General features: G+C 39.5%; 1 protein-coding gene across 5 annotated transcripts in view; it reads left to right on the forward strand.

Moving 5' to 3' along the window:
- The window catches only part of GAS2 (growth arrest specific 2), a 164,455-nt gene extending 142,082 nt beyond the window's left edge, over positions 1–22,373 (forward strand). For all 5 annotated transcript variants that reach the window (XM_006111497.4, XM_006111496.5, XM_075927752.2 and 2 more), the window contains one exon: positions 20,842–22,373. In XM_006111497.4, coding sequence (XP_006111559.1) covers positions 20,842–21,060 — 219 coding nt within the window. In that variant the 3' untranslated portion in view covers positions 21,061–22,373. The remainder of the gene's footprint in view (positions 1–20,841) is intronic.
- Positions 22,374–25,650: the final 3,277 nt, after the last annotated feature.

Below are 25,650 nucleotides of genomic sequence, written 5' to 3' on the forward strand. Positions count from 1 at the left end.
TTTTGTTGTGTTGTCTCGAGCAGGTCAGAGCAATCCCACAACTGGGGCTCCATTGGCTTCAGACTCCTCACTTAGTGGTTTAACTTCAAGACAGTTCAATCTATCATTTCCTTTTGAAATTTGCAGCCAGCTCATTCTGTCATTTCCTTTTTGTAAGCAGCTGTCACTGAGAGAAAGAGGCTTAGCCCACATTGCGATAGTGCAGTACAGCTACTGTATCTTTGGTGTTCATGTCCTACCAGGCTAGCTGAACATATTTGTGCAATTTGTAGTCTCATTTTAACTGAAAGCACTCAGAGGCTATGTCTAGACTGCAGGCTTCTTTCGGAAGAAGCTTTTCCAGAAGAGGTCTTCTGAAAAAACTTCTATCAAAAGAGAGCGTCTACACAGCAAAAGCACATTGAAAAAGTGATCTGCTTTTTCGAAAGATAGCATCCACATTGAATGGACTCTGTTGTGCATTTAAGCTGTGGTTACTATGGATGGAGTGGCCACCAGGGTACCTGTGCTTTTTTCCTTTTTCCTCTTCTTTCAAAAGAACTCCTCCTTCCCTGTCCACAAATGCCTTTTTCCGAAAGAGCTCTTTCGGAAAAGGCTTCTTCCTCATAGAAAGAGGTTTACCAGTGTCGGAAAACCCCCTCTGTTCTTTCAATTTTTTTTCAAAAAAACACGATTGCAGTGTGGACGTAAGTGAAAGTTTTTTTCGGAAAACAGCTGTTTTTCAGAAAAACCTTTGCAGTGTAGACATACCCTCAGTGAGAATGTACACTACTGCTGCTTGTCTTCTCTGAGTTGTTTTCTTATAAGCCTGCCCTACTTCCTAACAGAACTTTAAGAACTGCTTTTAATTACAACCTCGGATACATTTTTAGTTTTATAGTAGTTTTTACAAGCCTTGGCATAAACATAGTCAGACAGAGTCCTGCCCCAAATAGCTTGTAGACTCAATATTCAAAGAAAAGGAGTCTTATTATCTCCATAATGAGCAACTGAGACCCAGAGAGTTTGATTGACCTGCCCAAGGTCACAAAGGAAGTTTTTGTCAGAGTCTGGAATTAAACCTAAGTTTCTTGAGTCAGTTCCAGGATACGGAATAAGAGACATCCTGTGGCTAATACTCAGGCCAAGAGCCTGACTAGGATTCATAGCCTAGTGAATCCATGGCATATGTGGGGATGGGAAGGAACCGGAGGATTTGTGGAACAGTGGACTCTTTGGCACTGCTTATACCAAAGAGCTATGTCAGGCAGCCTCTGCAGGAGTCCCAGCAGATTTGAACTTAGAGATGTACCAGAAGTATGGAATCATGCACTGTATCCCTCTAAGCATCAAAACCTATGGTAGGGGCCTCTGGTGTGGAGGACTGTTAACATACTGTACCTATTGTATTTCTGTGGTTTGTGAGAACCATATTGTGAAAACCATATTGTTGTTGTCTTAGGAGAAAAATAACAAAATAATTCAAATTCTAAGGTCAAGATTGCCATACTAAAGTACAGTCCTTGTTGATGGCAGTGTGGCTTTGTATCATCCAGGCGGAACACTGGGAATCATATCTCCCAGAGTTTCCCAGAATACAGCAGCCTGGTTTTCCTGTCTGTTGCTGGACAGCTGTAAGGAGCAATGACTTCCCATATCAACTTTTCAAGGGGCACCACAGTTGAGCCTCCACCTTCCATTTCAGCAGGGTCAGACAGACTCTTGGCTTGCCTCCGTGCAGTTTGCAGAAGTGCACAAACAGGTGATGGGGCTAGCAGTTGCCCCAATCCAAACAGATTCACAAGCAAGCTGGAATGAATTGTATTGTCTGAATGCAGAGGATATGGGTAAACTGGTCATAGGTTTGGAAGAAAGTTACATAAGTGTCCTGTATCTCACAGCTTTAACATAAGGCTATCTCTGTCACAGAGAACTATTTGGTGTTATGTCTTTAGAAACTTATGCTTTCAGGTTGTCTAGGGATTTCAAATCTGATTCTTACTCTACTCCTTTACAATGATTTTGATAATATAAGCTAAAGAAAAATTAAAACTAATGTATACTTAATTGGTCAAAACTGCCTCCTCCTTGAGCTATAACTGGCTTGAAGGTCCTCTGATATAGATGCTCCAACCATAGCGTGTGTCTGCCACCCACTGATTTACTTTGTAACTGCAGCTCCACAGTCTTCTTCCCTCCTCCCCTCAGAAGACTGGAAATAGGCATAGAGCCCATTAGTCAGCTAAATAATGCAGTGACATATGTGGTTCTTTCTTTCTTTCTTTCTTTCTTTCTTTCTTTCTTTCTTTCTTTCTTTCTTTCTTTCTTTCTTTCTTTCTTTCTTTCTTTCTTTCTTTCTTTCTTTCTTTCTTTCTTTCTTTCTTTCTTTCTTTCTTTCTTTCTTTCTTTCTTTCTTTCTTTCTTTCTTTCAAGATGTAGGAGTGAATCACTTAAAAATCTCACAAATTGGGCTTGTTAATGAACTGATGGTCACACTATACTGTTTTGTCATCGTATATCACTGCCTGAGAATGTCAAGATGTCATTACCAAATAGAGCAGCAGCACATCTTCCCATTGCTGACTGGGTTTAAAAATCTTATGAGTCAGCAGGCCAAATGCTGCTCTCAATCATAGCAGCCTGAAAGCATCTTAATCAGCACATATATAACTTTTGCTTTCCAGGAAATTGTGTTACTTTAGGCAATTACCCGTGTTATCGGAATGACGGGGGTCTTAGGCCTATTTATGTGTCTCATGGTCACATTGACACATTACACATGAGTGCATCTATGATAATTCTGTTCAAAGAGGATTGTTGACAGCAAAGTGGTTGGACCTGGATTACATTTTATACAAACCCCAAACTTCAGGGGAATGAGGATAAATGTTTCTAGTTTGGGCCCATCTCGTTAATGGGCCAAAGTTGGAGTAATTGTATTTTCACAAACCTCTTGATAAGATTTTGCTTTGATAAAATGGAAGTAGTTTGGTTCCTGGTCCCATTTGATATTATTGCTATTAAGTACTAATGTTTTGTATTACTGCAGCAGCTATCAGCCTCAACTAAGGTCAGGTCTCTATTGAGCTAGGGACTACACAAACACACAGTAAGAGATTGACCTGGTTTTTGCCCATTTGGATCCCCTGGATATTACTGAGGGAGCAAACTTGAGCTAATCCCTGTGCTACCTATATTGCTATTTTTAGCGCACTGGCTTGAACAGAGCTAGCAGGGTATGTCTGCATGAGCTGGGAATCGTACTTTCCAGCTTAAATGCAGGTGTACCAGGACAGTAGCAGTGATAGCTCTCCTGCAATGGCATTCCCATGGATGCTGGTGCACAAAAAAGGAAGAAAGTAAACAAGCCATTTTTAACTTGAGAAATTGAGAGAGACAGAGAGAGAGAGAGAGAGATGTTTAAAGCAGTTGAGGGGCTAGACTGTTAAATTAATCCCAAAGGAGATGAATTAGTGTGCAGGTGGTGCAGTGATAAAAGTGATACATTGCAAAGGCATATGTTAAGTTTATTTATCACATATCTGTACCGCATATGGCATCTACATTACCTCCATATCAGCCAAGTGTAATTTTGACATCAAATTCCATATTTTGTGGTAGAAGAACATTAATAAGGCCGTAGAGCAGTTTTTAAACTAAGAGATGGGGGAAAGCCGATTGGTGCGGAGATGCACGTAAATCGGAGAGAGACTTCTCTTAGAGGAGAATCCGTTGATAGAGATTCTCTAAGCTGTAGTTGGAAAGAGAGGAGGGGAGAGGGCAAACCATTGGCCAGAGCTGACAAACAACTGCATAGAAAGGAATCCAATGCATCAGGGAAGGGCAGACAAATAACCAGTGGCAAATTTTTAAAGTGCTTGTGCACAAATGCTAGGAGTCTGACTAATAAGATGGGTGAACTAGAGTACCTCATATTAAATGAGGAGATAGACATAATAGGCATCACTGAAACCTGGTGGAATGAGGAAAATCTGTGGGACACAATCATACCGGGATATAAAATATATAAAAAGGATAGAGCAGGCCGGGTGGGTGGCGGAGTGGCACTGTATGTGAAAGATAATGTAGAATCAAATGAAATAAAAATATTAAGTGAATCAACATGTTCCATAGAATCGCTATGGATAGAAATTCCATGCTCCAATAATAAGAAATTAGCAGTAGGGATATATTACCGACCACCTGACCAGGACAGCGATACTGACGTAGAAATGCTGAGGGAGATTAGAGAGGCTACCAAAATAGAGAACTCTATAATAATGGGGTATTTTAATTACCCCCATATTGACTGGATACATGTCACCTCAGGAAGAGAAGCGGAGATAAAATTTCTCAGTGGCTTAAATGACTGCTTCTTGGAGCAGCTAGTGCAGGAACCCACAAGGGGAGAGGCAATTCTCGATTTAGTCCTGAGTGGAGTGCAGGATCAGGTCCAGGATATAACCGTTACAGGACCGCTTGGGAATAGTGACCATAATATAATAACATTCAACATTCCTGTGGTGGGAAGAACACCTCAGCAGTCCAGCACCCTGGCATTTAATTTCAAAAAGGGGAATTACACAAAAATGAGGAGGTTTGTTAAACAGAAATTAAAAGGTACAGTGACTAGAGCCAAATCCCTGAAAGCTGCATGGAAACTTTTTAAAGACACCATAATAGAGGCCCAACTTAAATGTATACCCCAATTAAAAAACATAGCAAGAGACCTAAAAAAGAGTCACTATGGCTTAACCACCATGTAAAAGAAGCAGTGAGGGACAAAAAGGTATCTTTTAAGAAGTGGAAGTCCAATCCTAGTGAGATAAATAGAAAGGAACATAAACACTGTCAAATCAAGTGTAAACATGTAATAAGAAAAGCAAAAAAAGATTTTGAGGAACAGCTAGCCAAAAACTCAAAAAGAAATAACAAAATGTTTTTCAAGTACATTAGAAGCAGGAAACCTGCTAAAAAGCCTGTGGGTCCCCTAGATGATCGAGCTATAAAAGGAGCAATCAAGGACGATAAAGCCATTGCGGAGAAACTAAATTATTTCTTTGCTTCAGTCTTCACGGCTGAGGATGTTGGGGAGATTCCTGAATCTGCACCGTCCTTTGTGGGTGATGAATCTGAGGAACTGTCCCGGATTGAAGTGTCATTAGAGGAGGTTTTGGAACAAATAGAAAAACTTAATGTTAACAAATCTCCGGGACCGGATGGCATTCATCCAAGGGTTCTAAAAGAACTTAAATGGGAAATTGCTGAGCTATTATCTGTGGTTTGTAACCTATCCTTTAAATCGGCTTCCGTACCTAATGACTAGAAGGTAGCCAACGTGACACCAATATTTAAAAAGGGCTCTAGAGGCGATCCTGGCAATTACAGACCGGTAAGTCTAACTTCAGTACCGGGCAAATTAGTCGAAACAATAGTAAAGAATAAAATTGTGAATCATGTAGAAGAACATAATTTGTTGGACAAAAGTGAACATGGTTTCTGTAAAGGGAAATCCTGTCTTACTAATCTATTAGAGTTCTTTGAAGGGGTTAACAAACATGCGGACAAGAGGAATCCAGTAGATATAGTATACTTGGATTTTCAGAAAGCCTTTGACAAGGTCCCTCACCAAAGGCTCTTGTGTAAATTACATGGCCATGGGATAAGAGGGAAGGTCCTTTCTTGGATTGAGAACTGGCTAAAAGACAGGAAACAAAGGGTAGGAATAAATGGTAAATTTTCAGATTGGAGAGGGGTAACTAGTGGTGTACCCCAAGGGTCAGTCCTGGGACCAATCCTTTTCAACTTATTCATAAATGATCTGGAGAAAGGGGTAAGCAGTGACGTAGTAAAGTTTTCAGATGATACCAAACTGTTTAGGATAGTCAAGACAGTAGCAGACTGTGAGGGACTCCAAGAAGATCTCACCAAACTGAGTGATTGGGCAACAAAATGGCAAATGAAATTTAATGTGGATAAGTGTAAAGTAATGCACATCGGGAAAAATAACCCCAAATATACGTACAGTATGATGGGGGCTAATTTGGCTACGACAAATCAGGAAAGAGATCTTGGAGTTATCGTGGACAGTTCTCTGAAAACTTCCACGCAGTGTGCAGCGGCGGTCAAAAAGGCAAATAGGATGCTAGGAATTATTAGGAAAGGGATAGAAAATAAGACCCAGAACATCTTACTGCCCCTGTATAAAACTATGGTACGCCCACATCTTGAATACTGTGTACAGATGTGGTCTCCTCACCTCAAAAAAGATATTTTGGCCTTGGTAAGGGTTCAGAAAAGGGCAACTAAAATGATTAGGGGTTTGGAACGGGTCCCATATGAGGAGAGGCTAAAGAGACTGGGACTTTTCAGTTTAGAAAAGAGGAGACTGAGGGGGGATATGATAGAGGTCTATAAAATCATGAGTGGTGTGGAAAGGGCTGATAAAGAAAAGTTATTTATTAGTTCCCATAATAGAAGAACTAGAGAACACCAAATGAAATTAATGGGTAGCAGGTTTAAAACTAATAAAAGGAAGTTCTTCTTCACACAGCGTGTTGTCAACCTGTGGAACTCCTTGCCAGAGGAGGCGGTGAAGGCTAGGACTATAATAGAGTTTAAAGAGAAGCTGGATAAATTCAGGGAGGTTAGGTCCATAAAAGGCTATTAGCCAGGGGATAAAATGGTGTCCTTGGCCTCTGTTTGTCAGAGGCTGGAGAGGGATGGCAGGAGACAAATCGCTTGATCATTGTCTTCGGTCAACCCTCTCTGGGGTACCTGGTGCTGGCCACTGTCGGTAGACAGGATACTGGGCTAGATGGACCTTTGGTCTAACCCAGTACGGCCGTTCTTATGTTCTTATGTTCTTATGTAAGAAGAAAAATTTGGGGGACAGGTTGATTTTCTCTTTTGGTGGCTATTTGAAGCTGCTGCTTAGAAATTTGGAATGGTAAAGTAAGTTTTGAGGGACTGGTTTTGAAGGCAGGGAACAGATTTAGGTACTTAAGCAGGCATGATAAATAAATTTATCACGTGACTCAGCAGTTGCGGGCACTTGTGTGGGGGGAGCTATATGTAAAAACACCAAAGGGCAAAACTTTCATTGACATCAGTGTGGCTAGGATTTCTGTTTGCACACACTTTCTGAAAAAAAAACCCTAAAGGACAGTAATTTTGGGGGCCCTAAAAAGAGTACCCCTTTAAATGAATAATTTCCTTTTTACTTAAAGCTTTGTTTTGTAGTATTGCGTCTCATAAGCACAACAATGCTTTTATTTGTTTAGGGCTAGACTCTGCTACCTTTGCTTATGTCCTCACTCATACCCTCTCCTCTACTGGTGCTACTGATTGCAATATTTAGTCTAAATAAACAAGGCAGAATCTGTCCTTAATTAATTATTTGCCTTTAATAAGTGACTCTCCGAGGCACTGAGTGCTTGTACAAACATTATGGATACAAAAACTAAGAATTAATAATTCTCTTCTGCTAAGAAGGGACATCTGTGCTTTTGATTCAAAGATTGTAGTTGGCCCTTCCCACTTCAACCAATAATGCATAGTTTTGCCTTGACGGTTTTGTGTGTTTTGCACTGTTATATATTTTCTTCTCCTTCCCATATTATTTAATCTTAATACATCTGGTTTTCCATATCTCCAGGCTGTTGCCAGTTTACATTTTTTGTCTCCCCCCCCCCCTTAACCTCATCAACTCTCCCCCTGGCTTTATGCTTCATATTTAATCTATTCACCATATCACCTTTTCTGCTGAGCATTGCATAAAATATTTGTTATGAGTCACTTGCTCTGGCTGGAAATGTGCAGCAGCTTAGTACTTAAATTTCTGCTAAACAGCCTAGATTTAATTTGATGGAGAACTTTGGCCTACATTGTGACTGGCCCCTGCATTATCGTGCATAGACCCTGGAACTGGATGGGGGGAGGGAGAGAGCTGCAGCACCCTCCATTTCGCACGGAGTCTCAGGCGCTGGTCCTGCACCTAGGATCCCAGCCCAGAGTCCTGGCTGCAAGATCTATGCCAGGGATCTTCTGTCCCTGCCCCTGGGTCTCAGCTTCCATCAGTCCTGCTTACAGAGTTCCAGCTGCAGGATTGCTAGCTGGGGCTCTGCTCCAGCCTGAAGTTGTGTTCCCAGCCTCAGCTCCCTTTCCCCTGTCTGCATCCTCCTATCCCCTTACATCTGAAGCAATGGCCTCATCCTGGCTGCAGCTCTGGGAAAAGAGGACACAGATAGGGGTAAGGGAGGTATACAGTAAAAAGCTTGGGGACCACTGGCAATCAGCACTCAACTGTAAAAAGTGTTCCAGCGTCAATGTAAGAGTACAGAGAAGAAGTGCACAAGAAGCTTCCATCTCTTGGTCCTCTGACATGGGGCCTTACCTAAAGTGCATAGAAGTCAATAGATACTGGATTAAGCCCACAGCCCCCGTGTTCTCCTAATTGCACAATGGCAATGGGATGCTGTGAGGTACTGTGGAGATGGAAAATGCTATTCTGTGAGTGAGACTACCACATCCAATTAATTTTGCTTCATATTGTTCCTCCTACACCAATGCCTCATAAGCCCCGGGCTTCTCTTGCCTCCTAATGAATAAACAAGCATGTTTACTCCTTTCTGCAGCTGAATCATTTCTCACGCAAGGTGCTCGCCTACACACGCTTCCTTTTTGAAGCAGGAGTGTTAATTAGACACCCAAAATCAGAACATCCCTGTCCCTTATTTAAGGGGCGGGAGAGCAGCATGTGCCAGACGCAATCCAGAAATAAGCGCAAAGAAAAGTTTAATCACAGAACTGTGAATCCCGAAAGGCCAAATCCTGCTGTTATTTTGTATCCAAAGTACCTCCCTTGACTTCCGTCAGTTACCCAGGATTTACAGTAGTGTAACTGTAAGCAGTTTTGAACCAATTATTGCTAAGGATCTCATATACTCTGAATATTAGGAAATAAAAGATGTAAGATTTCAAAGGCTTCAGACTTCATAGTTTGCTATACAGATAATACTTTGCACTTCCCTCACACTTTTCATTTCAATGCCCTTTATACAGATATGCTGGGTGTCATTACCACATCTAAATGGATGGCTGATTATATTTCACCTTGGTATGACCTTAGCTGGTCTGAAATCAGACTTTGCTTCCTATGCAAACAAAGGCACAGACTGGAACATCGTGGCCGTATTTATACCCAAATAGAGGTTGTGTACGATGGCCAATATGGGGTCTGGCGGCCAATCTCCCACTACCCTCAAGGATAAAAAGCTCCACATTTAGAATCCTGTTGGAATGATATGTTCTGAGAAGAACTACAAGTAAATACTTTTTATTTAGCAGGTTCCATAGTAATACTGGTCACACTTACTGTGTGATTGTCTATTAATATGCAGCCTGTGCTAGTAGTCTGGTTTTCAGTTGATCTATTGAACACCTGTTTTCATGTTCCTCAGTGTTTCATATGATACCAACGTCTTCAATTCTGGTTTACATCAGCAGATTTATTGAGAGTACTCCACCTTAGAACACTGTTACATATAACACAAGGTTGATTCATAAAATAGCTTTAAAAGATGCATAAATGTCAAAAGACTCAATTGGAAATAAAAAATCTCACTCAAGGTGCAAATAGCCTGTAGAGACAACCTGTGAATGGAATAAGTAATAAGGTGTCTGAAAACACACTATGGTGAGTCCCGATAGGCAAATGTGTTCTAAATTTAGGTCAGCTTTATCCATACTCCTGCTGTTAAAGGCTGACTAGCTCATAAAAAAGTTTCCGGCAAATGAAAGAAGTTGCAAAATGGACAGTAATCTGAGCCTTGTAGGGAAGGGAAAGTAATATAAAAGCAAAATTACTGTCTGATCAATTAAGTGAGAGTAAAGCATGTGAAACCTATAAAACAATTCATTCTATCCCACACTTATATCTCAACAGAGTTGAGTTTCTACAATGAGGAAACTAATTATGTGAAGTGATTGAGCTGGTGACGTATTTTACTCTGATTTTTATAGGAATGCCTTTGAGATGAAAGAGAACACTAGGGCATCTGAATTTGGAGTGCACTTTCTTAGGACATGCTATATAGTTTTATAGTGTCCATCATAAGAATATCTGAATTCCTTTCTCTGAAAAATATTACCTTTTTCCTGTAACAGAAGGGTAATTTTTGGATCTCATAAAGTCAAGTATGTGGGGGCAAAATTAGAAGCTCAACTGGCTAGAGACAGAAAGGGTAACAAGAAAACATTCTACAAATATATTAGAAGCAAGAGGCAAACCAAAGATAAGGTAGGCCCATTGCTCAGTGAAGCGGGGTAAACAGTAACAGATTTAGGTTGGCATTCCATCAGTTTAAATCCCTGTGTAGACAGTGCTAGATTGATGGAAAAATCCTTCTATCACCCTAGCTACCACCTCTAGAGGAGATGGATTGCCTGTGCCAAGGAGAAAATCCCTTCCATTAGTGTAGGTAATGTTTACACTGAGGTGCTTCTGCAGCATAACTGTAGTGGCACAGATATGCTGGGATAGCTTTTTAAGTGTAGATATATCATTGGATTAGGCCCTAAATGAAAATGTTGCATAATCTGACTGCCAGTTTTATGAAATTATCAATATTATCTTTGTAGATTTCAGGGCATGTTAAAGATTTGATAGCACGGAAATACACTTAAACGTATTTATCTACCTGCTTCACAGGTTACAAATAATATCCTCATGCCAATATTGAAATTTACATTTTCAAGCATACTCTTTTCATCTGCCATTCAATACTGGCCCCTGTACCGATGTTTGTTAAGCAATCAAGTACTTTTCATGTATCACAGGAAATCCAATGGGCTGGAGAAAAAAGATGAATAACAAATTGAGAATAGTTTTCAGAGGGGTAACTGTGTTAGTCTGTTTCAACAAAAAGAACAAGGAGTCCAGTGGCATTTCAAAGAGTAACAAATTCATTAAAGCATAAGATTTCATGAGATACAACTCACTTCTCAAGCATCTGAAGAAGTGAGTTGTATTTCAGGAAAGCTTAAGCTCTAATAAATTTGTTAGTTTTTAAAGTGAGAATAGGGTCAAAATTGTCAATGCACATTCTTTCAAAGTGTTAATGTTCTAATTATCTAACAAAACAGGTTCAGCACCAACACTGGCAGTGCAAATTTCCCTAAACTGCCTGATCAAGTGTTTCAATCCTAAACTAGCACAATTGTCTTGAGGGATGAGAGGGTAGTTCATTCTCCATGACTAGCCAAATCCCTGGCTTCTCTGCTGAGGTAGCCAGAAATGCTTATTTGTATAGTTGGCATCTGTCGACAAGTAACTGGATTCAGCTTACATAATTTACTAAACAACTATCAGACAGTGGTGAGGTAGATGTAAGACTCCATATGCTGTTTTAACCCCTTATCTTAAGCCATCCAATCTATCATTCCCCTGATTTTATCCTTTTAAAAAGAATAGTAGCAAAAGAAAATTAATGTACAGCAATCAAATATGAACACAAATCTGCTGCCGAACTGTGTTTAAATCATTTTGCTTTTCACTTTCTCTCTGACCTAAAGAAAACATTTACAAAGCCTAATAGCCTTAAAGAAAGTGTTAGTATCAAGAGCATGGCTATGATTATTAACTGGTTTTCTGCTGACAATTCAGTAAGCTTTCTTATTTGGTTCAAAGACAAAGAAACAAACAAAAAACCCTGCCTTTCCATGTACAACATCAGTATTTCCATTAACTCTTCAAAAAGAAAATCTGATATGAGGCTGTTCTGTACTATATACCAATAGCTTGCCTCAGGTAAAGAATTCTTTCATACATTATGAATTTAAGCGAGCAATCCTGCAAAAGTAATGTTAGAATCTCAATGTTTTTCAGGTCTGCTTAGGTAGCTGAAATGAGTGTTATGGTGGGGGAGGAAAAAACACCTCCTCATCCAAATACAGTTGTATCATAATTCAAAAGCATCTGGTCCCATGGTAGAATGGTGACATCTTAAGGCTTTTGTTGATTGATCTCTAGAGCTTATGAATCTTTTATTGTGTCCTAAATGGCTTTCTTTCAGGGTTTTCTTTGAAGTCAAGGTACTTCCTATAGGCTGTCTGCAAAACATCAATAAAACTATTTTATTTTCATTTCTAAAAAAGAATATTAAAAGGAAGCTTTATGAATCTGAATTAATGCGCTCATGTTCTTCTGAAGCAGTTTGAAATGTGCCCAAGTTAAAACAGCATATACATTTGGCATTATTCTCACTTATTTGCCCTGTGATATTCTGCCCCAGAGATGGAGGCCTTACTGTGCTAGGCATTGTAAATAAACATAATCAAAAGATGGTCTTTCATCCACACTGCTTAAGAGCAGGTTCTCAGTGGATTTGCACATCTAACTTCCAGTGATTTCAATGAAAGCTAGGACTCTATGCGCCTTTGAGAATACTATCTAAATAACAGATGGTAAATTATTCTTCGTATCTTATTTTTCTGAATATACTGATGCTAATAACAATCCTTGTTTAGAGAAAGTGATGAAAATAGTGTGATGGTTTCCAGCTTCTTGTAAATTGAGGAAAAACTTAAAACTGCATGATCTATTTCTTTTTCTTGGCTGGCTTCCAAAATGGAACTGTTTGCTGCTAAGAGACAGCTATCTGTAGGCTTGTTTGATTGATGTTCCCCTATTGACTGATATTTGTGGCCAGCTTCTGAAAAGGGCAGAAGCAGATATTTCCCTCCACAACTCGAGTGATTCATATTCAGTGTGGGTATTAGCACATACAAAAGACCAACAAGATACTTGTGTTTACAACTACTAGATGTACAAGAGCCCCCTAGATTTCTGCTCTCTGAAAACCATCTGAAGAAGTGGGTTGCGCTCATGAAAGCTCAAAATACCATCCGCATGTTTTGTTAGTCTTTAAGGTGCTACTAGACTATTTGTTGTTTTTTAGTTTTTCCTGTTACAGACTGACTCGGCTACCCCTCTGAAGCTTTTGACCCTAAATCATGTGGGAAAGAGTATCATTGAATTTACAGCTGAGTGTCACCCTAGTTTCCCTGTCTGATCATCATATTTGGCAGTCACAAACTTTACTCCTATGAAATGATTAGGAGCAGAATGTGGCTGTGGAAAATGGGAAAGGTAGAAGCCTCTCTTTCTGCTAGTTCATAGCCTATAGCATCATTGAATCAGCAGCTGCCAAAACTCCTTCCAGTTGGATGGAGCTTTTAGCACTGTCTGTTAAGTCCGTGGTACTTGCATGCAAGTGCTAACTTTGTATGTGCGTTTTAAATGCAGGTCAGTATGGTGAGATGCATACATGTGGCAATTTTGTCACAGCAGCTGGTAATTGTATTTGTTTCTATTTGTTCTTTAAGGCAAAGATAGAAAGAAAGAATGAAATATAATGGCAAAATCTATTCTGGTCACAGCTGGAAATTTAGTGACTCCATTTCACTTTATTTTTTAAGACACACTCATTACAAAATCAGAAAATATGTATTTGATTTACTCTGGAACTGGTGACTTAAATCAGTGAACCTAAGTTCTAAATATGTATTAGCAATGGATTCCTAGCCTGTTCTTTGGGTATGCAGTATATCTATCACAATGAATCATTCAGAGGGAAGAGGGTCCACTAATGTATTGTTTTGATAAACAAGGCAGATACATTTTAGCATGTTTGATAGAATCTTTTGTTGTAAAATTCATATAAAATTCTTTAGAAGTACAGCTCAAAACAAAGTATTATTTATAAAACTACCTCTTGATAAAGCGGGATATGTTGTGACAAGCAATTAACAGGTTCTAGAGATACTAAGATTTAATATAGGGGATTTTTTTTCATCTCATGTTATAGGGGATTCATTTAATGGGATTTAGGCATGTAAATCCCCCAGCAGTGAAAAGGAAGTGTTACCCCAATGTATTAACTATTCTCTGTGTTCATTATCACAAGTGTCCCTTGAGGGCAAAGCCATCATTTCAATATGCATTCCTTTTTCAGAGAGTTGGAACTTAGAACACAAAATCTCAGAGGACATTTAAAAAAAAATTTGTTTGAAACGATCCATAGTTTTCCTCATGTGGTAGTGAAAGCTGCAAAATTTGAGACATTTAGAACAAGATGTGATAAATCACTTCAAAATAGTATAAAATATACTAAAATATACTCTCCGTACTGAGAGTGGATTGGACAAAATGGGACTTAAGGAGATTCATTTGTTATCATAATGAAAAAAGGAGATAGTCTGACTGATCTTTCAAAGCTGGGAAATGTTTCTTCTGATTTAATTTTGTTGTTTATGAATCCATACATGACTAATGTATATCAATGACTGAAACATGGCAAAATTAATATGTGAAATTGGCTATTGAATTTGCACTGCATTTCTTAAGAGGCAGTCAGTCCAGTGTTCCCTCTAAACTGCAGGGCAGCACAGCTTCCCAGGTGATTAATCAGCCCTGCCCAGTCAGTCAGCTCAGTGCAGAGAGCTCTGAGCCTTTGACTGGGCGGGACTGATTAATCAGCTGTGAGGCTGTGCTGCCATGCAGCTTAGAGGGAGCACTGGTTCAGTGCCTGTATTTACATAAATTTGTGTGGGCCGCTCAGATTTCAAGTATGGTTCCCTAAATCTGCACTTAAGCATCTAAGTGGGTCTATTTTCTGACACACTCAAATCAACCCAAGGTGGAATATTTGAGGCACACGCACATAAAGTAGAATGAAAGATAGGAAGTTTTCACTACACCAGCCACGAGCATAAGTAGGTGCGGGAGAGTTCTGCCTTTAGAAGAGGGAGAACTATGCTTTAACTCCTGCCCTTATCCATGGGGACCTCCTCAAGTACCCCCACCTCCTCTTTCCCTTCATGCTGTTATCATTTTTGGCCAGCTGCACTACCTTATATCTTTGAGGGGTTATAAATAGTTGTCTTCACCATTTTCAGGGGCCCACCATATAAGGTCGTATTGCCCAAAATCCCAAGGGTCTTGGCAGGGAGCTAGGAACACCCACACCCATACATACCGGAGGAAAAGGGGAAGGAACCCCCACCCCTCACAAGGCTTGTGGTAAACCCTGTGTGCAGGTGGAGCCTCCTATAATATAATACATGGATCTCTGCTTGGCTTCATTCCTGCCTTAAGGAGAATGGGAACACTGCATTTAGGGATTCAGAGACTGATTGGGGGTCTGGCCTTGTCCTTTCTCACCCTGACATATAAATAATGAAGCACTGAGTTCTGTGCTTACCTGCCTTTGTCATTACATCCGTTTCTCATTACATGCCCAGGTTGCTTAATAAGTTATACTTTAAAGACTAAGAATACATGATTCTCTCTTGATCTATACATGTAAACCACACTCCTCTGAATAGTACCTGAACACCTCTCAGCATAGTATCTGAATCATTTTTTACCAGGTCTGAAATATGTGATCATTTGCTAGAACATCATACAATCCAATATGCACTTTGAGGTGATATGTTTTCACGGTAAAATAGGGGACGTATAACAGATTCCCAAAGAGAGTTGGATTCTTAACTGTCAGCAGAAAACTAGTTTTATAAATAGGTATACTGAGACACTTACACATGACCATACATTCATTAAATGACTGTCAGAGTTGATAGAAGAACCTAATTTTGATAGCTTCCAATCCTCTGCCGTTACCAGACGGCTTCCTTCAGATGTGTGTTATATCTGGAAATGTTTGCAAATTCAATTTACTGATATAAAGCATGGGGGCAAAATGGAATCTATACTAGCAGGATTTGGTAACTTAGCTATACTGATAAAATCTGTTCTTGTATAGACTAGGCCTAAATATCACAATTGCCAAACCACGACTCTAACTAATTAGACCAAACCATTAGTGTATGATCCGGAGTGTGCTTTTCTGTAGGGAGTGACTTTACTCCAGACAGACTTTTAATTAAAGAGAGACAGAGAGAGCGAGAGAGACTATACAAAACAAATGGAGATGCTCTACTACTGATACTTACACACACATTTGGATATCAGTTACGCTGATATAAATACAAACTAATCACATTGGTTTAACTCAGTAACATTACTCTGTCTTTAAATCAGTGTTGTTTTTCTGGATTAACATGAGCAAAAATCTGTCCCTTAAACTTTTTAAATTTCAGGTTTTGTTCAAAATATTATGGAACAATGTTGGCCATTTTAGTTGGTATCCATTCAGTATTTCTTTCATAGTCATGCTGGGAATTTTCATTTGCTCATTTTCCTGTTTTGATTAGTAGGCATTATCAAAGCTATTAAACATAGCAATAGTTACCCATGATTTCTAAAAAGCTATTTCCTTATGGGAATGTATAAAGAAAATCTGTTGAAAAGTGCCCAATACAAAACTAGATGGAAAAATATTGGCAGAAATTACTGATCCCCAGTGATGAAGTATAAATAAACATTCAATATGATATTGCATTAAAGATACCTAAAAATTCAACTTGCATGCATTCTCTTGAATGTAGGTTAGTGTAATAATTTTTAAAGCAGGGTACTTTACAATAGTAAATCCAACTGGTATTTTAATTTTTCATGGACTGCTGAAAACACATGATTTTTTAGAAACACATAATACCACAAATACTTAAAACAGATGGAGCTCTTGGAGTTAGTCCAGACCTATGCTGGTGTATTTTGATTTCAAATGTTGACTTACACATCTCCTAGATGATTCCTGATCTTGGAAACTTAAGAAAAGCATAGAAATTTAAGAGATTTTGCATGGAAATGTATTTATATTAAAGAACTCATAATATTTGAATATTAAGGTCAAGCAAATATTAAAAAAATGACAACTTTTCATTCACAGTTTTAAATGAATTCTCATTGATAGCATTTTTACTCTTTTGGGTTTTCATTTCATGAATATTCTAAAATTATATTACTGACAATAATATTTACAGAAAATGATATTTTTAATCTAGAATTTAAAGTATTTGCACACTGCAAATCTAACTTTAACATTTTGTGTTTAACTAAATGACATGTGTCCAGTCAAAGCAATGTGAATTTGGGACAGTGAATATTCCTGTGAAAAGTGAATTATCTGAGAGTTATCCACAGGCAGAAACATATTTGCATAATGTATTATACAGTATATATTATAAAACTATTTTTAAATTAATTTGAATAAGAAAAAATCACAGAAATAATGATCTGTTGATACGCAATTTACAAACAGTAAAAGATCTAAATTCATTTAAAAACCTTGTTTCTTTTCAATAATTTACCCATCCTCTAATTAATTTTTAGCATTTCCCATCCCAAAGTTTTTTACAAAATTATGCTGTGCTCCTGCTGCACATAGACAAACCCTCATGACTTTAAAGAGCTTCCCTGCGTTCACTGAAGCATGTTGGGCGTTGCTTAAATGCCTCACATTGTAGGACTGGGCCTTAGCGGTCCAATCCTACAAACACAAGCACAGTATAGTCTTACTGTTTTAGCAATCATATACCAACAATGGACAAGGATAATTTCCTCAACCATTGGAATGCAGCCACCTGTGGGGTAAAATGCTGCAGCTGATTAGCAATGCACTAGGAATTTCCACTACTGAATTATATTAAACATTTAATACAGTTGCTACAGAAATGCAGTCCTTTCATGATGCATTCTTATCCTCCTCCCTCCCTCTCCCACTAAAGAAGTGTCAACAGCATTTGTCTCCTTGCCTATATAAAAATTGATGATTCTAGACATCTGTGGTAGTTGTAGTGCTAAGTACATTTCAAAATGGGATATTTAGTGCTAAACTATGGCAAATGCGAGTTGTGCCCTCTTATGACAAGAATTAATTTGATTATTTGGCCCAAATTCAGCTGAGGTAAGTTGAAGTGGCTGTGATCTTCATTCTAGAATCTAGAGCCATATACACCCACGAGTAGTTGCTTTCCCTGCTGCACAACCTTCCATCTTTTCAGTGTATAAATTGCATAACTTCTGAATATCAGATAGTTGCAAATAACTCTACCCTGTCACTAGGCCCCCAGCACTTTATGACCAGTGTACGCCTAATGACATTAGTTATGTCACCACTAAATATGACCTGGAGGCTTCCAACTTACTTCTGGCTGAATTTTGCTGATTTTGGTTTCTAGGGCCTGATACAACTCTAATTAAAGTAACTGAGATTCCTTCCTTTTGGCTCTAATGGGATTGGGATTAAAGTCACAGTGTGTAATTTCTCCCCACCTTCCAAAGTGCATATTTAAATATGGCTGAAATATAGTATCAAGAAAAATATACTGGGCCAAATCCTCCACTCTTGTAAACCATCATAGCACTATTTATTGAGTTACATTTACATGAGTTAAGGGTATAGCCTAATATCTCTTCAGTAAACCCTGAGGCTCTCTATACTTGAGTTTCTGTGACACACACATCCATTTTTAGTATATATTCACTGTCGTTCCAAAGTCTTGTGTAATGGCAGCTCAGTCCACATGATTCGTATTGCAAATGTTTCTCCATACATTTATTTCATGTTGCCTCTTGAGATTATATTAATGTATACTGCAGAGGTATAATTTATATATTCCTTTGTGATACTGTTGCCTGTTAAGGATGTTTTCTCATATTTCTACTACAGGTTGGACCTCCCTGGTCTGGCACCCTCGGGACCTACTGGTGCCGGATGAGTGATTTTGCCAGACCAGAGGAGGTCATTTCTGACCCCTCTGCTGCTGTGCCCCTCCCCTGGTACCCGCCCACCACCCCACAGGGCTTGCCAACTTCCCAGAGCAGCTCACCTGGAACGTGTGCTGGGCTTCCCGGCCCCTCCCTTCCACTCAGCTGAGCCATGCAGCTGGCTTCCCAGCACCTGTCCTCCACCCCCGCAGCATGGCAGCGTCCCGCCCTCCCTCCCCCAGCGTCCTAGTTCAGCAGCACACCAGGCTTCTGCTCCTCCCTACTCCCAGCAGTCCAAATGGGACATATGCCAGGCTCCCACCCCCATAACCACAGCCCAGCTCTCCCCTCCCCCTTCAGCAAGCCAGGTTCCCACCCCTCCACCCCACCCTGCCTCCCCCCACAGCGCGCTGTGTCTTTCTGCTCTTGGAACATGTTGTTAGACCAAAGAGTCCCGGTTTATAGAGGTGCAACCTGTATACCACTGACTTCAAATTCAGCTGGTAGCAATATGAAAATTCCTGCATGTCAACACTGAAGTCTGACTAATAAGCTTTACACTTGCTGGATCTTGCTGGATCCAAATTCTTACTGTTTCTGAAGTTCTCATCCAACAGAGTCTGATCAACTATAATGTCTCACACAACAAATTAATAAGAGGTTGAGCTGTAATATGCAGGACAAAGATTGTGTTTTGTTTGTTTTGCAGGAGAATGCAGTGTGATATTTCATGTATTTCATGTTTTATCAAATTGCTAGCTTCTGGGCTCAGTGATACTAGTATAATTTGAAGCCAGAAGAGTTACTCTGGTGTAAATGAGATAACAATACAAGAATATATAATTAGTATTGGAATTTTCTATGGCACAATATTGGGCAAAACATTGCATGCCTTTGGGAGGCGACAAAACGTCCCTTATTGTTCTTGCGCCTAGGGGCCACTGGGACTTGCCAGCTAGCTGGTGTGTACAACTCTAGCCCTATTGGGGGTGCCAAGACTCAGGGCTTCCAAGAATCTGGCCCATAGGTTCCCCACCTTTTGCATATCAAGAAAAAAATACTTTTAATAAATAGAATTGCAACATTCCACAATGTGATACTTGATTGCAATACTATATCACAGGCCATGCGCACACACGATAATAATAATAATAATTAATAATAAATAATACATTGAGCTAGAGAGTACAGCTGATGCATACTTGCCTCTTATGAAAATAAGGGATATGCATACTTACCTCTCATGGATATAAGAGATTGATAACTTAGCATTAGAATCAGACATGATGCAGATAGGCAGTTTTCATGTTTCTCAGTACACCTCTGTTAATGGGTGTCCTAACAGGCAACAGCCGTATTTTTTTTTAATGTCTAAGGGTCTCCTAAACACAGATTGCAAGCATAACGCATAGTGTGGTTACTTTGGAACCAACAGGGATGCTAATTAGTAATAATTATTATAATACCTCTGGACCTTCATTTGTATTTTCACTTGAAATTTATTTCTGAAATCAGAAATCTCCATGACTGTTTCGGGCTACTGTCATTATTTTAGATATCCTTCATTTTACACCCACCGTACTTTATTCTTTCTCTCTGTTACTACTGTACACGATGCTAAATCATGTCACTGACGCTAAAGGAAGCTTCATTTTATTCATTTATTATTCTTTTATTAAAGAAATTAACTCCACCTCTCATTTAACAATTTTGGGCATAGATTATTTTCAATGTCAACTCTTTCTAGAATTAGTTTCCCTTTTCCATAATGAACCAGAAGCCAGTTTTTACAACATGAAAAGCTGTATCATTCCTAAATATGATTGCAACAAATCCAGGTAAAAACATCTAGTTTTACTAAGGAGCTTATCCTTAAACATCTAAAGAACAACATCACCCCCTGGAGTATGGCAAGAACATAAAGTGAACGTTTTTTAAGAATGCTAAAATCTGACTGAGTTCTGCATGTCCTTACATGCAATTTCTTTTCTGTCTCCCCTGTTTGCTTTTTTTTTCCTTTTCATTATCTTGTGGTGCAACCCAGAAGCAACTGCCTCTTCCCATTTTTGTTGTAAAACAGGCTGCTAATGATCTAACTTGTAATTATAGTAAACACAACATGTTCAAACAGAAATGTGATTTTCAGCTCATGGTAGCCCTTCAAGATTTTATCTTTTCTGCAATTTCAGATGCTGCATAACAAACATGTGATGGTTCGTGTAGGAGGAGGATGGGAGACTTTTGCAGGGTACTTGCTGAAACATGACCCATGCCGAATAATACAGATCTCTCGGGTGGATGGGAAAACCTCTCCAATCCAGAGCAAGTCTCCGACCATCAAGGACATGAATCCAGACAATTACCTGGTTGTTTCTGCCCACTACAAAACCAAGAAGGAGATTAAGTGAAATTAATTTCTCAATTGATTGGGACTTTATATATGTAGGTCCAAATTATCTTTTTGAGTGTAGTAAATTTAGTTCATGCTTTGAAAGGACTTCAGAAAATTTAACAGAATGAAAATGACAATCTGTTTTGAAGATCTTTGAACTGTAGAACTATTTATTTCTAGTACTGTACCTTTTATAGCAAATTATCCTTGATAGGTTAATTACTACAATCAGATAAGAAATAGACATATATATTTTTAGCCAAATCATTACTCTTAAATATGTGAATGTATACTTAGAATGATTTGAAGGATGTGGTTCATGTTAAAGGGGAAAATGCAGTACAGTATATTTGTATGAAAAACCCGTAACATTGAGTCCATGACTGTTATTTAGGTTAGTTGGAAAAAAATATATGCAGGTTGAGTATGCAGATATATGCAGATGAAAGCTGTTTGCTGACTCTTTCTCCCAACAAACTAAAGCCAAACTGGACTATTTTTATAAGTTACAAGTTTCTCTTAAACAATATTTAAAAAAAAAAAAAAGATTATTGCCTAAATAGGCCACTTTAAAAGTGTGTATATCCTTAAGCTACTGTGAGAGAGCCAACTTTAAGATCCAAATACAAAGGTATTTAGGCACCAATGCCCCAGATTCGGCCACCTAAATCCCAGATTTAGGTACCGCTGCAATCCACAAAACCCACTTGGCTGCCACCTAATACTTTGAGTGCCTAAACTCAATTTTGGTTACAAAAGTTCTCTAGGCACCTAAGCTCCCGCCTCCAGACAGGCACACAATCTCATGTTAGGTATCTGGATGCCTATCTCAATCCCCAGCAAGTCCTCAAATCAGGCTAAGATGGGCATTCCTCTGCTTAACTTACCACATGCCTACCAGATCACATGCTCCACCTGCTGAGGAAGTGGTGACAGTGCCACTTTCTCCCTTAAAACCCAGCAAGTAGAGTATTCACCTGGGATCTGGGAGACCCGTGTTCAGTTGAGCCCTTCTGCCTTTTTGGGAAAGAGGATTTTTGAAGCAGGGTCTCCCACAACTCAGGTGAGTGCCCTAACCACTAGGGGATGTTCTGATGTGTGACTCCCTCAAACTCTCCGGTTCAAGCTGTTCCACTTTGGAAAAAAATAAGTCATTGGACCCCATCTCCCAAGGGAGTGCCCCCATTTCTAGGTTAATTGCAAGGTTAGCTCTCTGGCCAATGGTTAAGTCTTTATACAAGATGGAACAGCTTCAACAGGAGAAACTGAGGAAGTTGTACATCAGGCTATCCCCTAGCTCAATGGGTAGAGTATGCCTTCCCCCCCCCCCCAACAAAAAAGTATGGAGCCCACTGCTCAAATCCCTTCTTGCCATCATACAGAAGGGGGCTTTAAATGCAGCTCTCCCATATACGAGTAAATGATCGAATCTCTGGCTAAAAGTTATAAGGTGGGCAGGTCCCCACCTGTGTCAATGTTTGTTGTAAGAAATGGCCTCCGTGCCTGATTCCTGGAACTCTGCTCTGAATCACAAGCAGAGACAGGACTTCTCAAGCTTGGACTTAAGTGCCTAACTGTAGAGGAGAGGGGCTTACTACACATCTCACTTCTCAGCATCTCCTTCATTTAGGAGCTGTTTTTTGTGAATCCCATTCTTAGGTGCCTAACTCTCTCTATGCCTTTTGTAGGGACCCTATGCACCTAACTCAGGATTTGTGGAATTCAGTGCTTTGTCTAAGGGTACGTCTAGACTACATGCCTCTGTCGCCAGAGGCATGTAGATTAGGCTACCCGGCATAGTAAAATGAAGCGTCGATTTAAATAATCGCCGCTTCATTTAAATTTACATGGCTGCCGCGCTGAGCCGACAAACAGCTAATCAGCTGTTTGTCGGCTCAGCGCGATAGTCTGGATGCGCGGGTGTCGACATCAAAGGTATTTGTCGACCACCCAGGTAAACCTCCTGGGATCAGCTGTTTGTCGGCTCAGCGCGGCAGCCATGTAAATTTAAATGAAGAGGCGATTATTTAAATCGCCGCTTCATTTTACTACGTCGGGTAGCCTAATCTACATGCCTCTGGCGACAGAGGCATGTAGTCTAGACGTACCCTAAGTGCTTAAGAGTTAGTCTTTGCAATGCTGAGCATTGAAATGCCTAAGTTCCTTTGTAGATCCAGGCCTGAATCCACCTGCTCCCTCCATGGCCCAGGGTATGCCAACACTGCAGAGGTGTTTTGGAAAAGGACATTTTTCCAAAAAAACTTCAATTACGTCCACGCTGCAATCATGTTCTTCCGAAAGAAAATGGAAAGAACAGAGGGGCTTTTCCAAAATTGGTAATCCTCATTCTATGAGCAAGAAGCCTATTTCCAAAAGAGCTCTTTTGGGAAAAGGCATGTGTGGACAGGGAAGAGGGAGTTCTTTCAAAAGAAAAGGAAAAAGCACAGGTGCCCTGGTGGCCATTCTGTCCATAGTAATCACAGCTGAAATGTGAGAGAGCATCCATTCAGTGTGGATGCTATGTTTTGAAAAAACCAGATAGCTTTTTTGATGTGCTTTGACAGTGTGGATGCTCTCTTTGGGAAGAAGTTTTGTCAGAAGATCTCTTCTGGAAAAGCTTCTTCCGGAAGAAGCCTGCAGTCTAGATGTAGCCTGAATGATGGAAGGATTTAAAGAAGCTACAGGGAAGAGTGAGGCTTGCTCCCTCTACTATCAGTAGAAATGGTTGACTGCACTAGGGCTTGTACTCTACAATGCACAAAGGGATGTAGTGATGGCAGTGCAGACTGGGTGTGCATGGGAACTCAGGTTTAACTCTGTTGGTCAGGAGCATGAAAAATCCACACAGCGGAGGGGTGCTGTTAAATTGACTTCATTCCCCATGTAAACGGTGTTAGCCCATCAGAAGAATCCGCCTCGGCAGCAGAGGTAGGGTATGTCTACACTACGAGTTTTCTCGGTAAAAAGTATGCAAATGAGGGACTCATTTGCATGAGTTGTGATCTCATTTGCATGTTTTCTGCCAATCTGATTTTGTGCTCGGGTTTTTGCGCAAATACAAGCAGTGTGGATGTTTTCTTTTTGCGCAAAACCCCCTTTTCCCACAAGATTGTTATATCTCCTTTTTTGGGGCTTAAGAATTTTGCACACAAAACAACCATCCACACTGCTTGTTTTTGTGCAAAAACCCCAGTGCAAAAACGGATCAGCAGAAAATATGCAAGTGAAATTGCAACTCAAGCAAATTAGTCTCTCATTTGCATATTTTTTGCCGAGAAAACTCGTGTCAACGTAGACATAGTGTCTACACTGAAGTGCTATAGCGACACAGGGGCAACGGCCGAGCTGTGATGCAGTAGCGTTTTTCAGTGTAGATAAGCTGAGTCATGTTTCCCTTGTGGCAGTTGACCTTCATTCAGCCTTTTACTTGGGTCTGACTGAAAGGTACGGCCTAGCCCTACTTTTCTTCAATGATTTGGGTCAAATATGAAAAGTTCCATTGCCCACTGTTTAGAGCAAATCAGATTTTTATAAATCATTCACATGCCTCTAAAATATATATAGGGATTGCGTGTGGGAGGGTATATATTTTTTTGCTACTTTTCCTTGTTTATATTTAATGACTTCTGTGCCTTGTAACTTCCTAGAAAAATAATTTGATAGGGTTATCTGAATGGCTATAAATTTGAGCAGAAATCAGTTGTTTCCTTAGCAACAAAATAAACAGAAACTTTTTTTAAATACTCAAAAGGTTTTTTAAGTCTCATTTATTGTTTGCAACATCTGATGCCTCACTGCAATTACACAAAAAATGCAATGTACACAAAGAAAGCAAGCTACATAATGTATACGACTGCTATGTGTGGCCTAAATGTGAACAGTGAAGATCAGGGTCTAAAAAATTATGCACATGGTAATTTTCAGCCAACAACAAAAACAAGATATCAATTCTATTGAAAATCCCATGAAAGGAACTTTTTCTCATTTTTAGGATGGGGGAGAAGTTGATTTTTTTTTAAAACCAGAATTTTTTAAAGTGCAATCAATGTTTTCTGTTACTTGTCACCTTACATTTCAAATTGGAATCCCTAATTATGAGTCTGATCCCATTTCCATTAAAAATCAATGGCCAAATGTCCATTGACTTGAACTGGGCAGGGTCAAGTCCCCAAATGCACTCTGAGTGAAACCCTGCCCTTATTAAAAACAATAATATTTTACCAGTAACTTAAATGGATCCAGGATTATCACCTCTGTCCATATGTGTCTACTAAATGCAGACAAAACACATCTGCTTAATTACTTACATTTAGAAATGATAACTTGTAAAGTAAGTTGCATGTGATTTATTTTTAAGAATTCTTTTGAGAGTAAATATTTGCATTAGCATTAAATCCTTATTTGGTAGGTAATAAGCTAGTTATCTTCAGTAAGGGCCTACTTTGAAAGGAATCAAACTACTGTGGCCCTTTTGTCTTTCTTTAAAAAATAAATAGTCTGTAAGGATATGTCTTCAATAACATACCTGTGGCTGGCCCATGTCAGCTGACTTGGGCTCACAGGGCTTGGACTACAAGACTACAAAATCACTATGTAGACTAGGGAT

This window comes from Pelodiscus sinensis, chromosome 5 (assembly GCF_052426305.1).
Source record: "Pelodiscus sinensis isolate ZL-2025 chromosome 5, ASM5242630v1, whole genome shotgun sequence".
Taxonomy (NCBI): Eukaryota; Metazoa; Chordata; order Testudines; family Trionychidae; genus Pelodiscus; species Pelodiscus sinensis.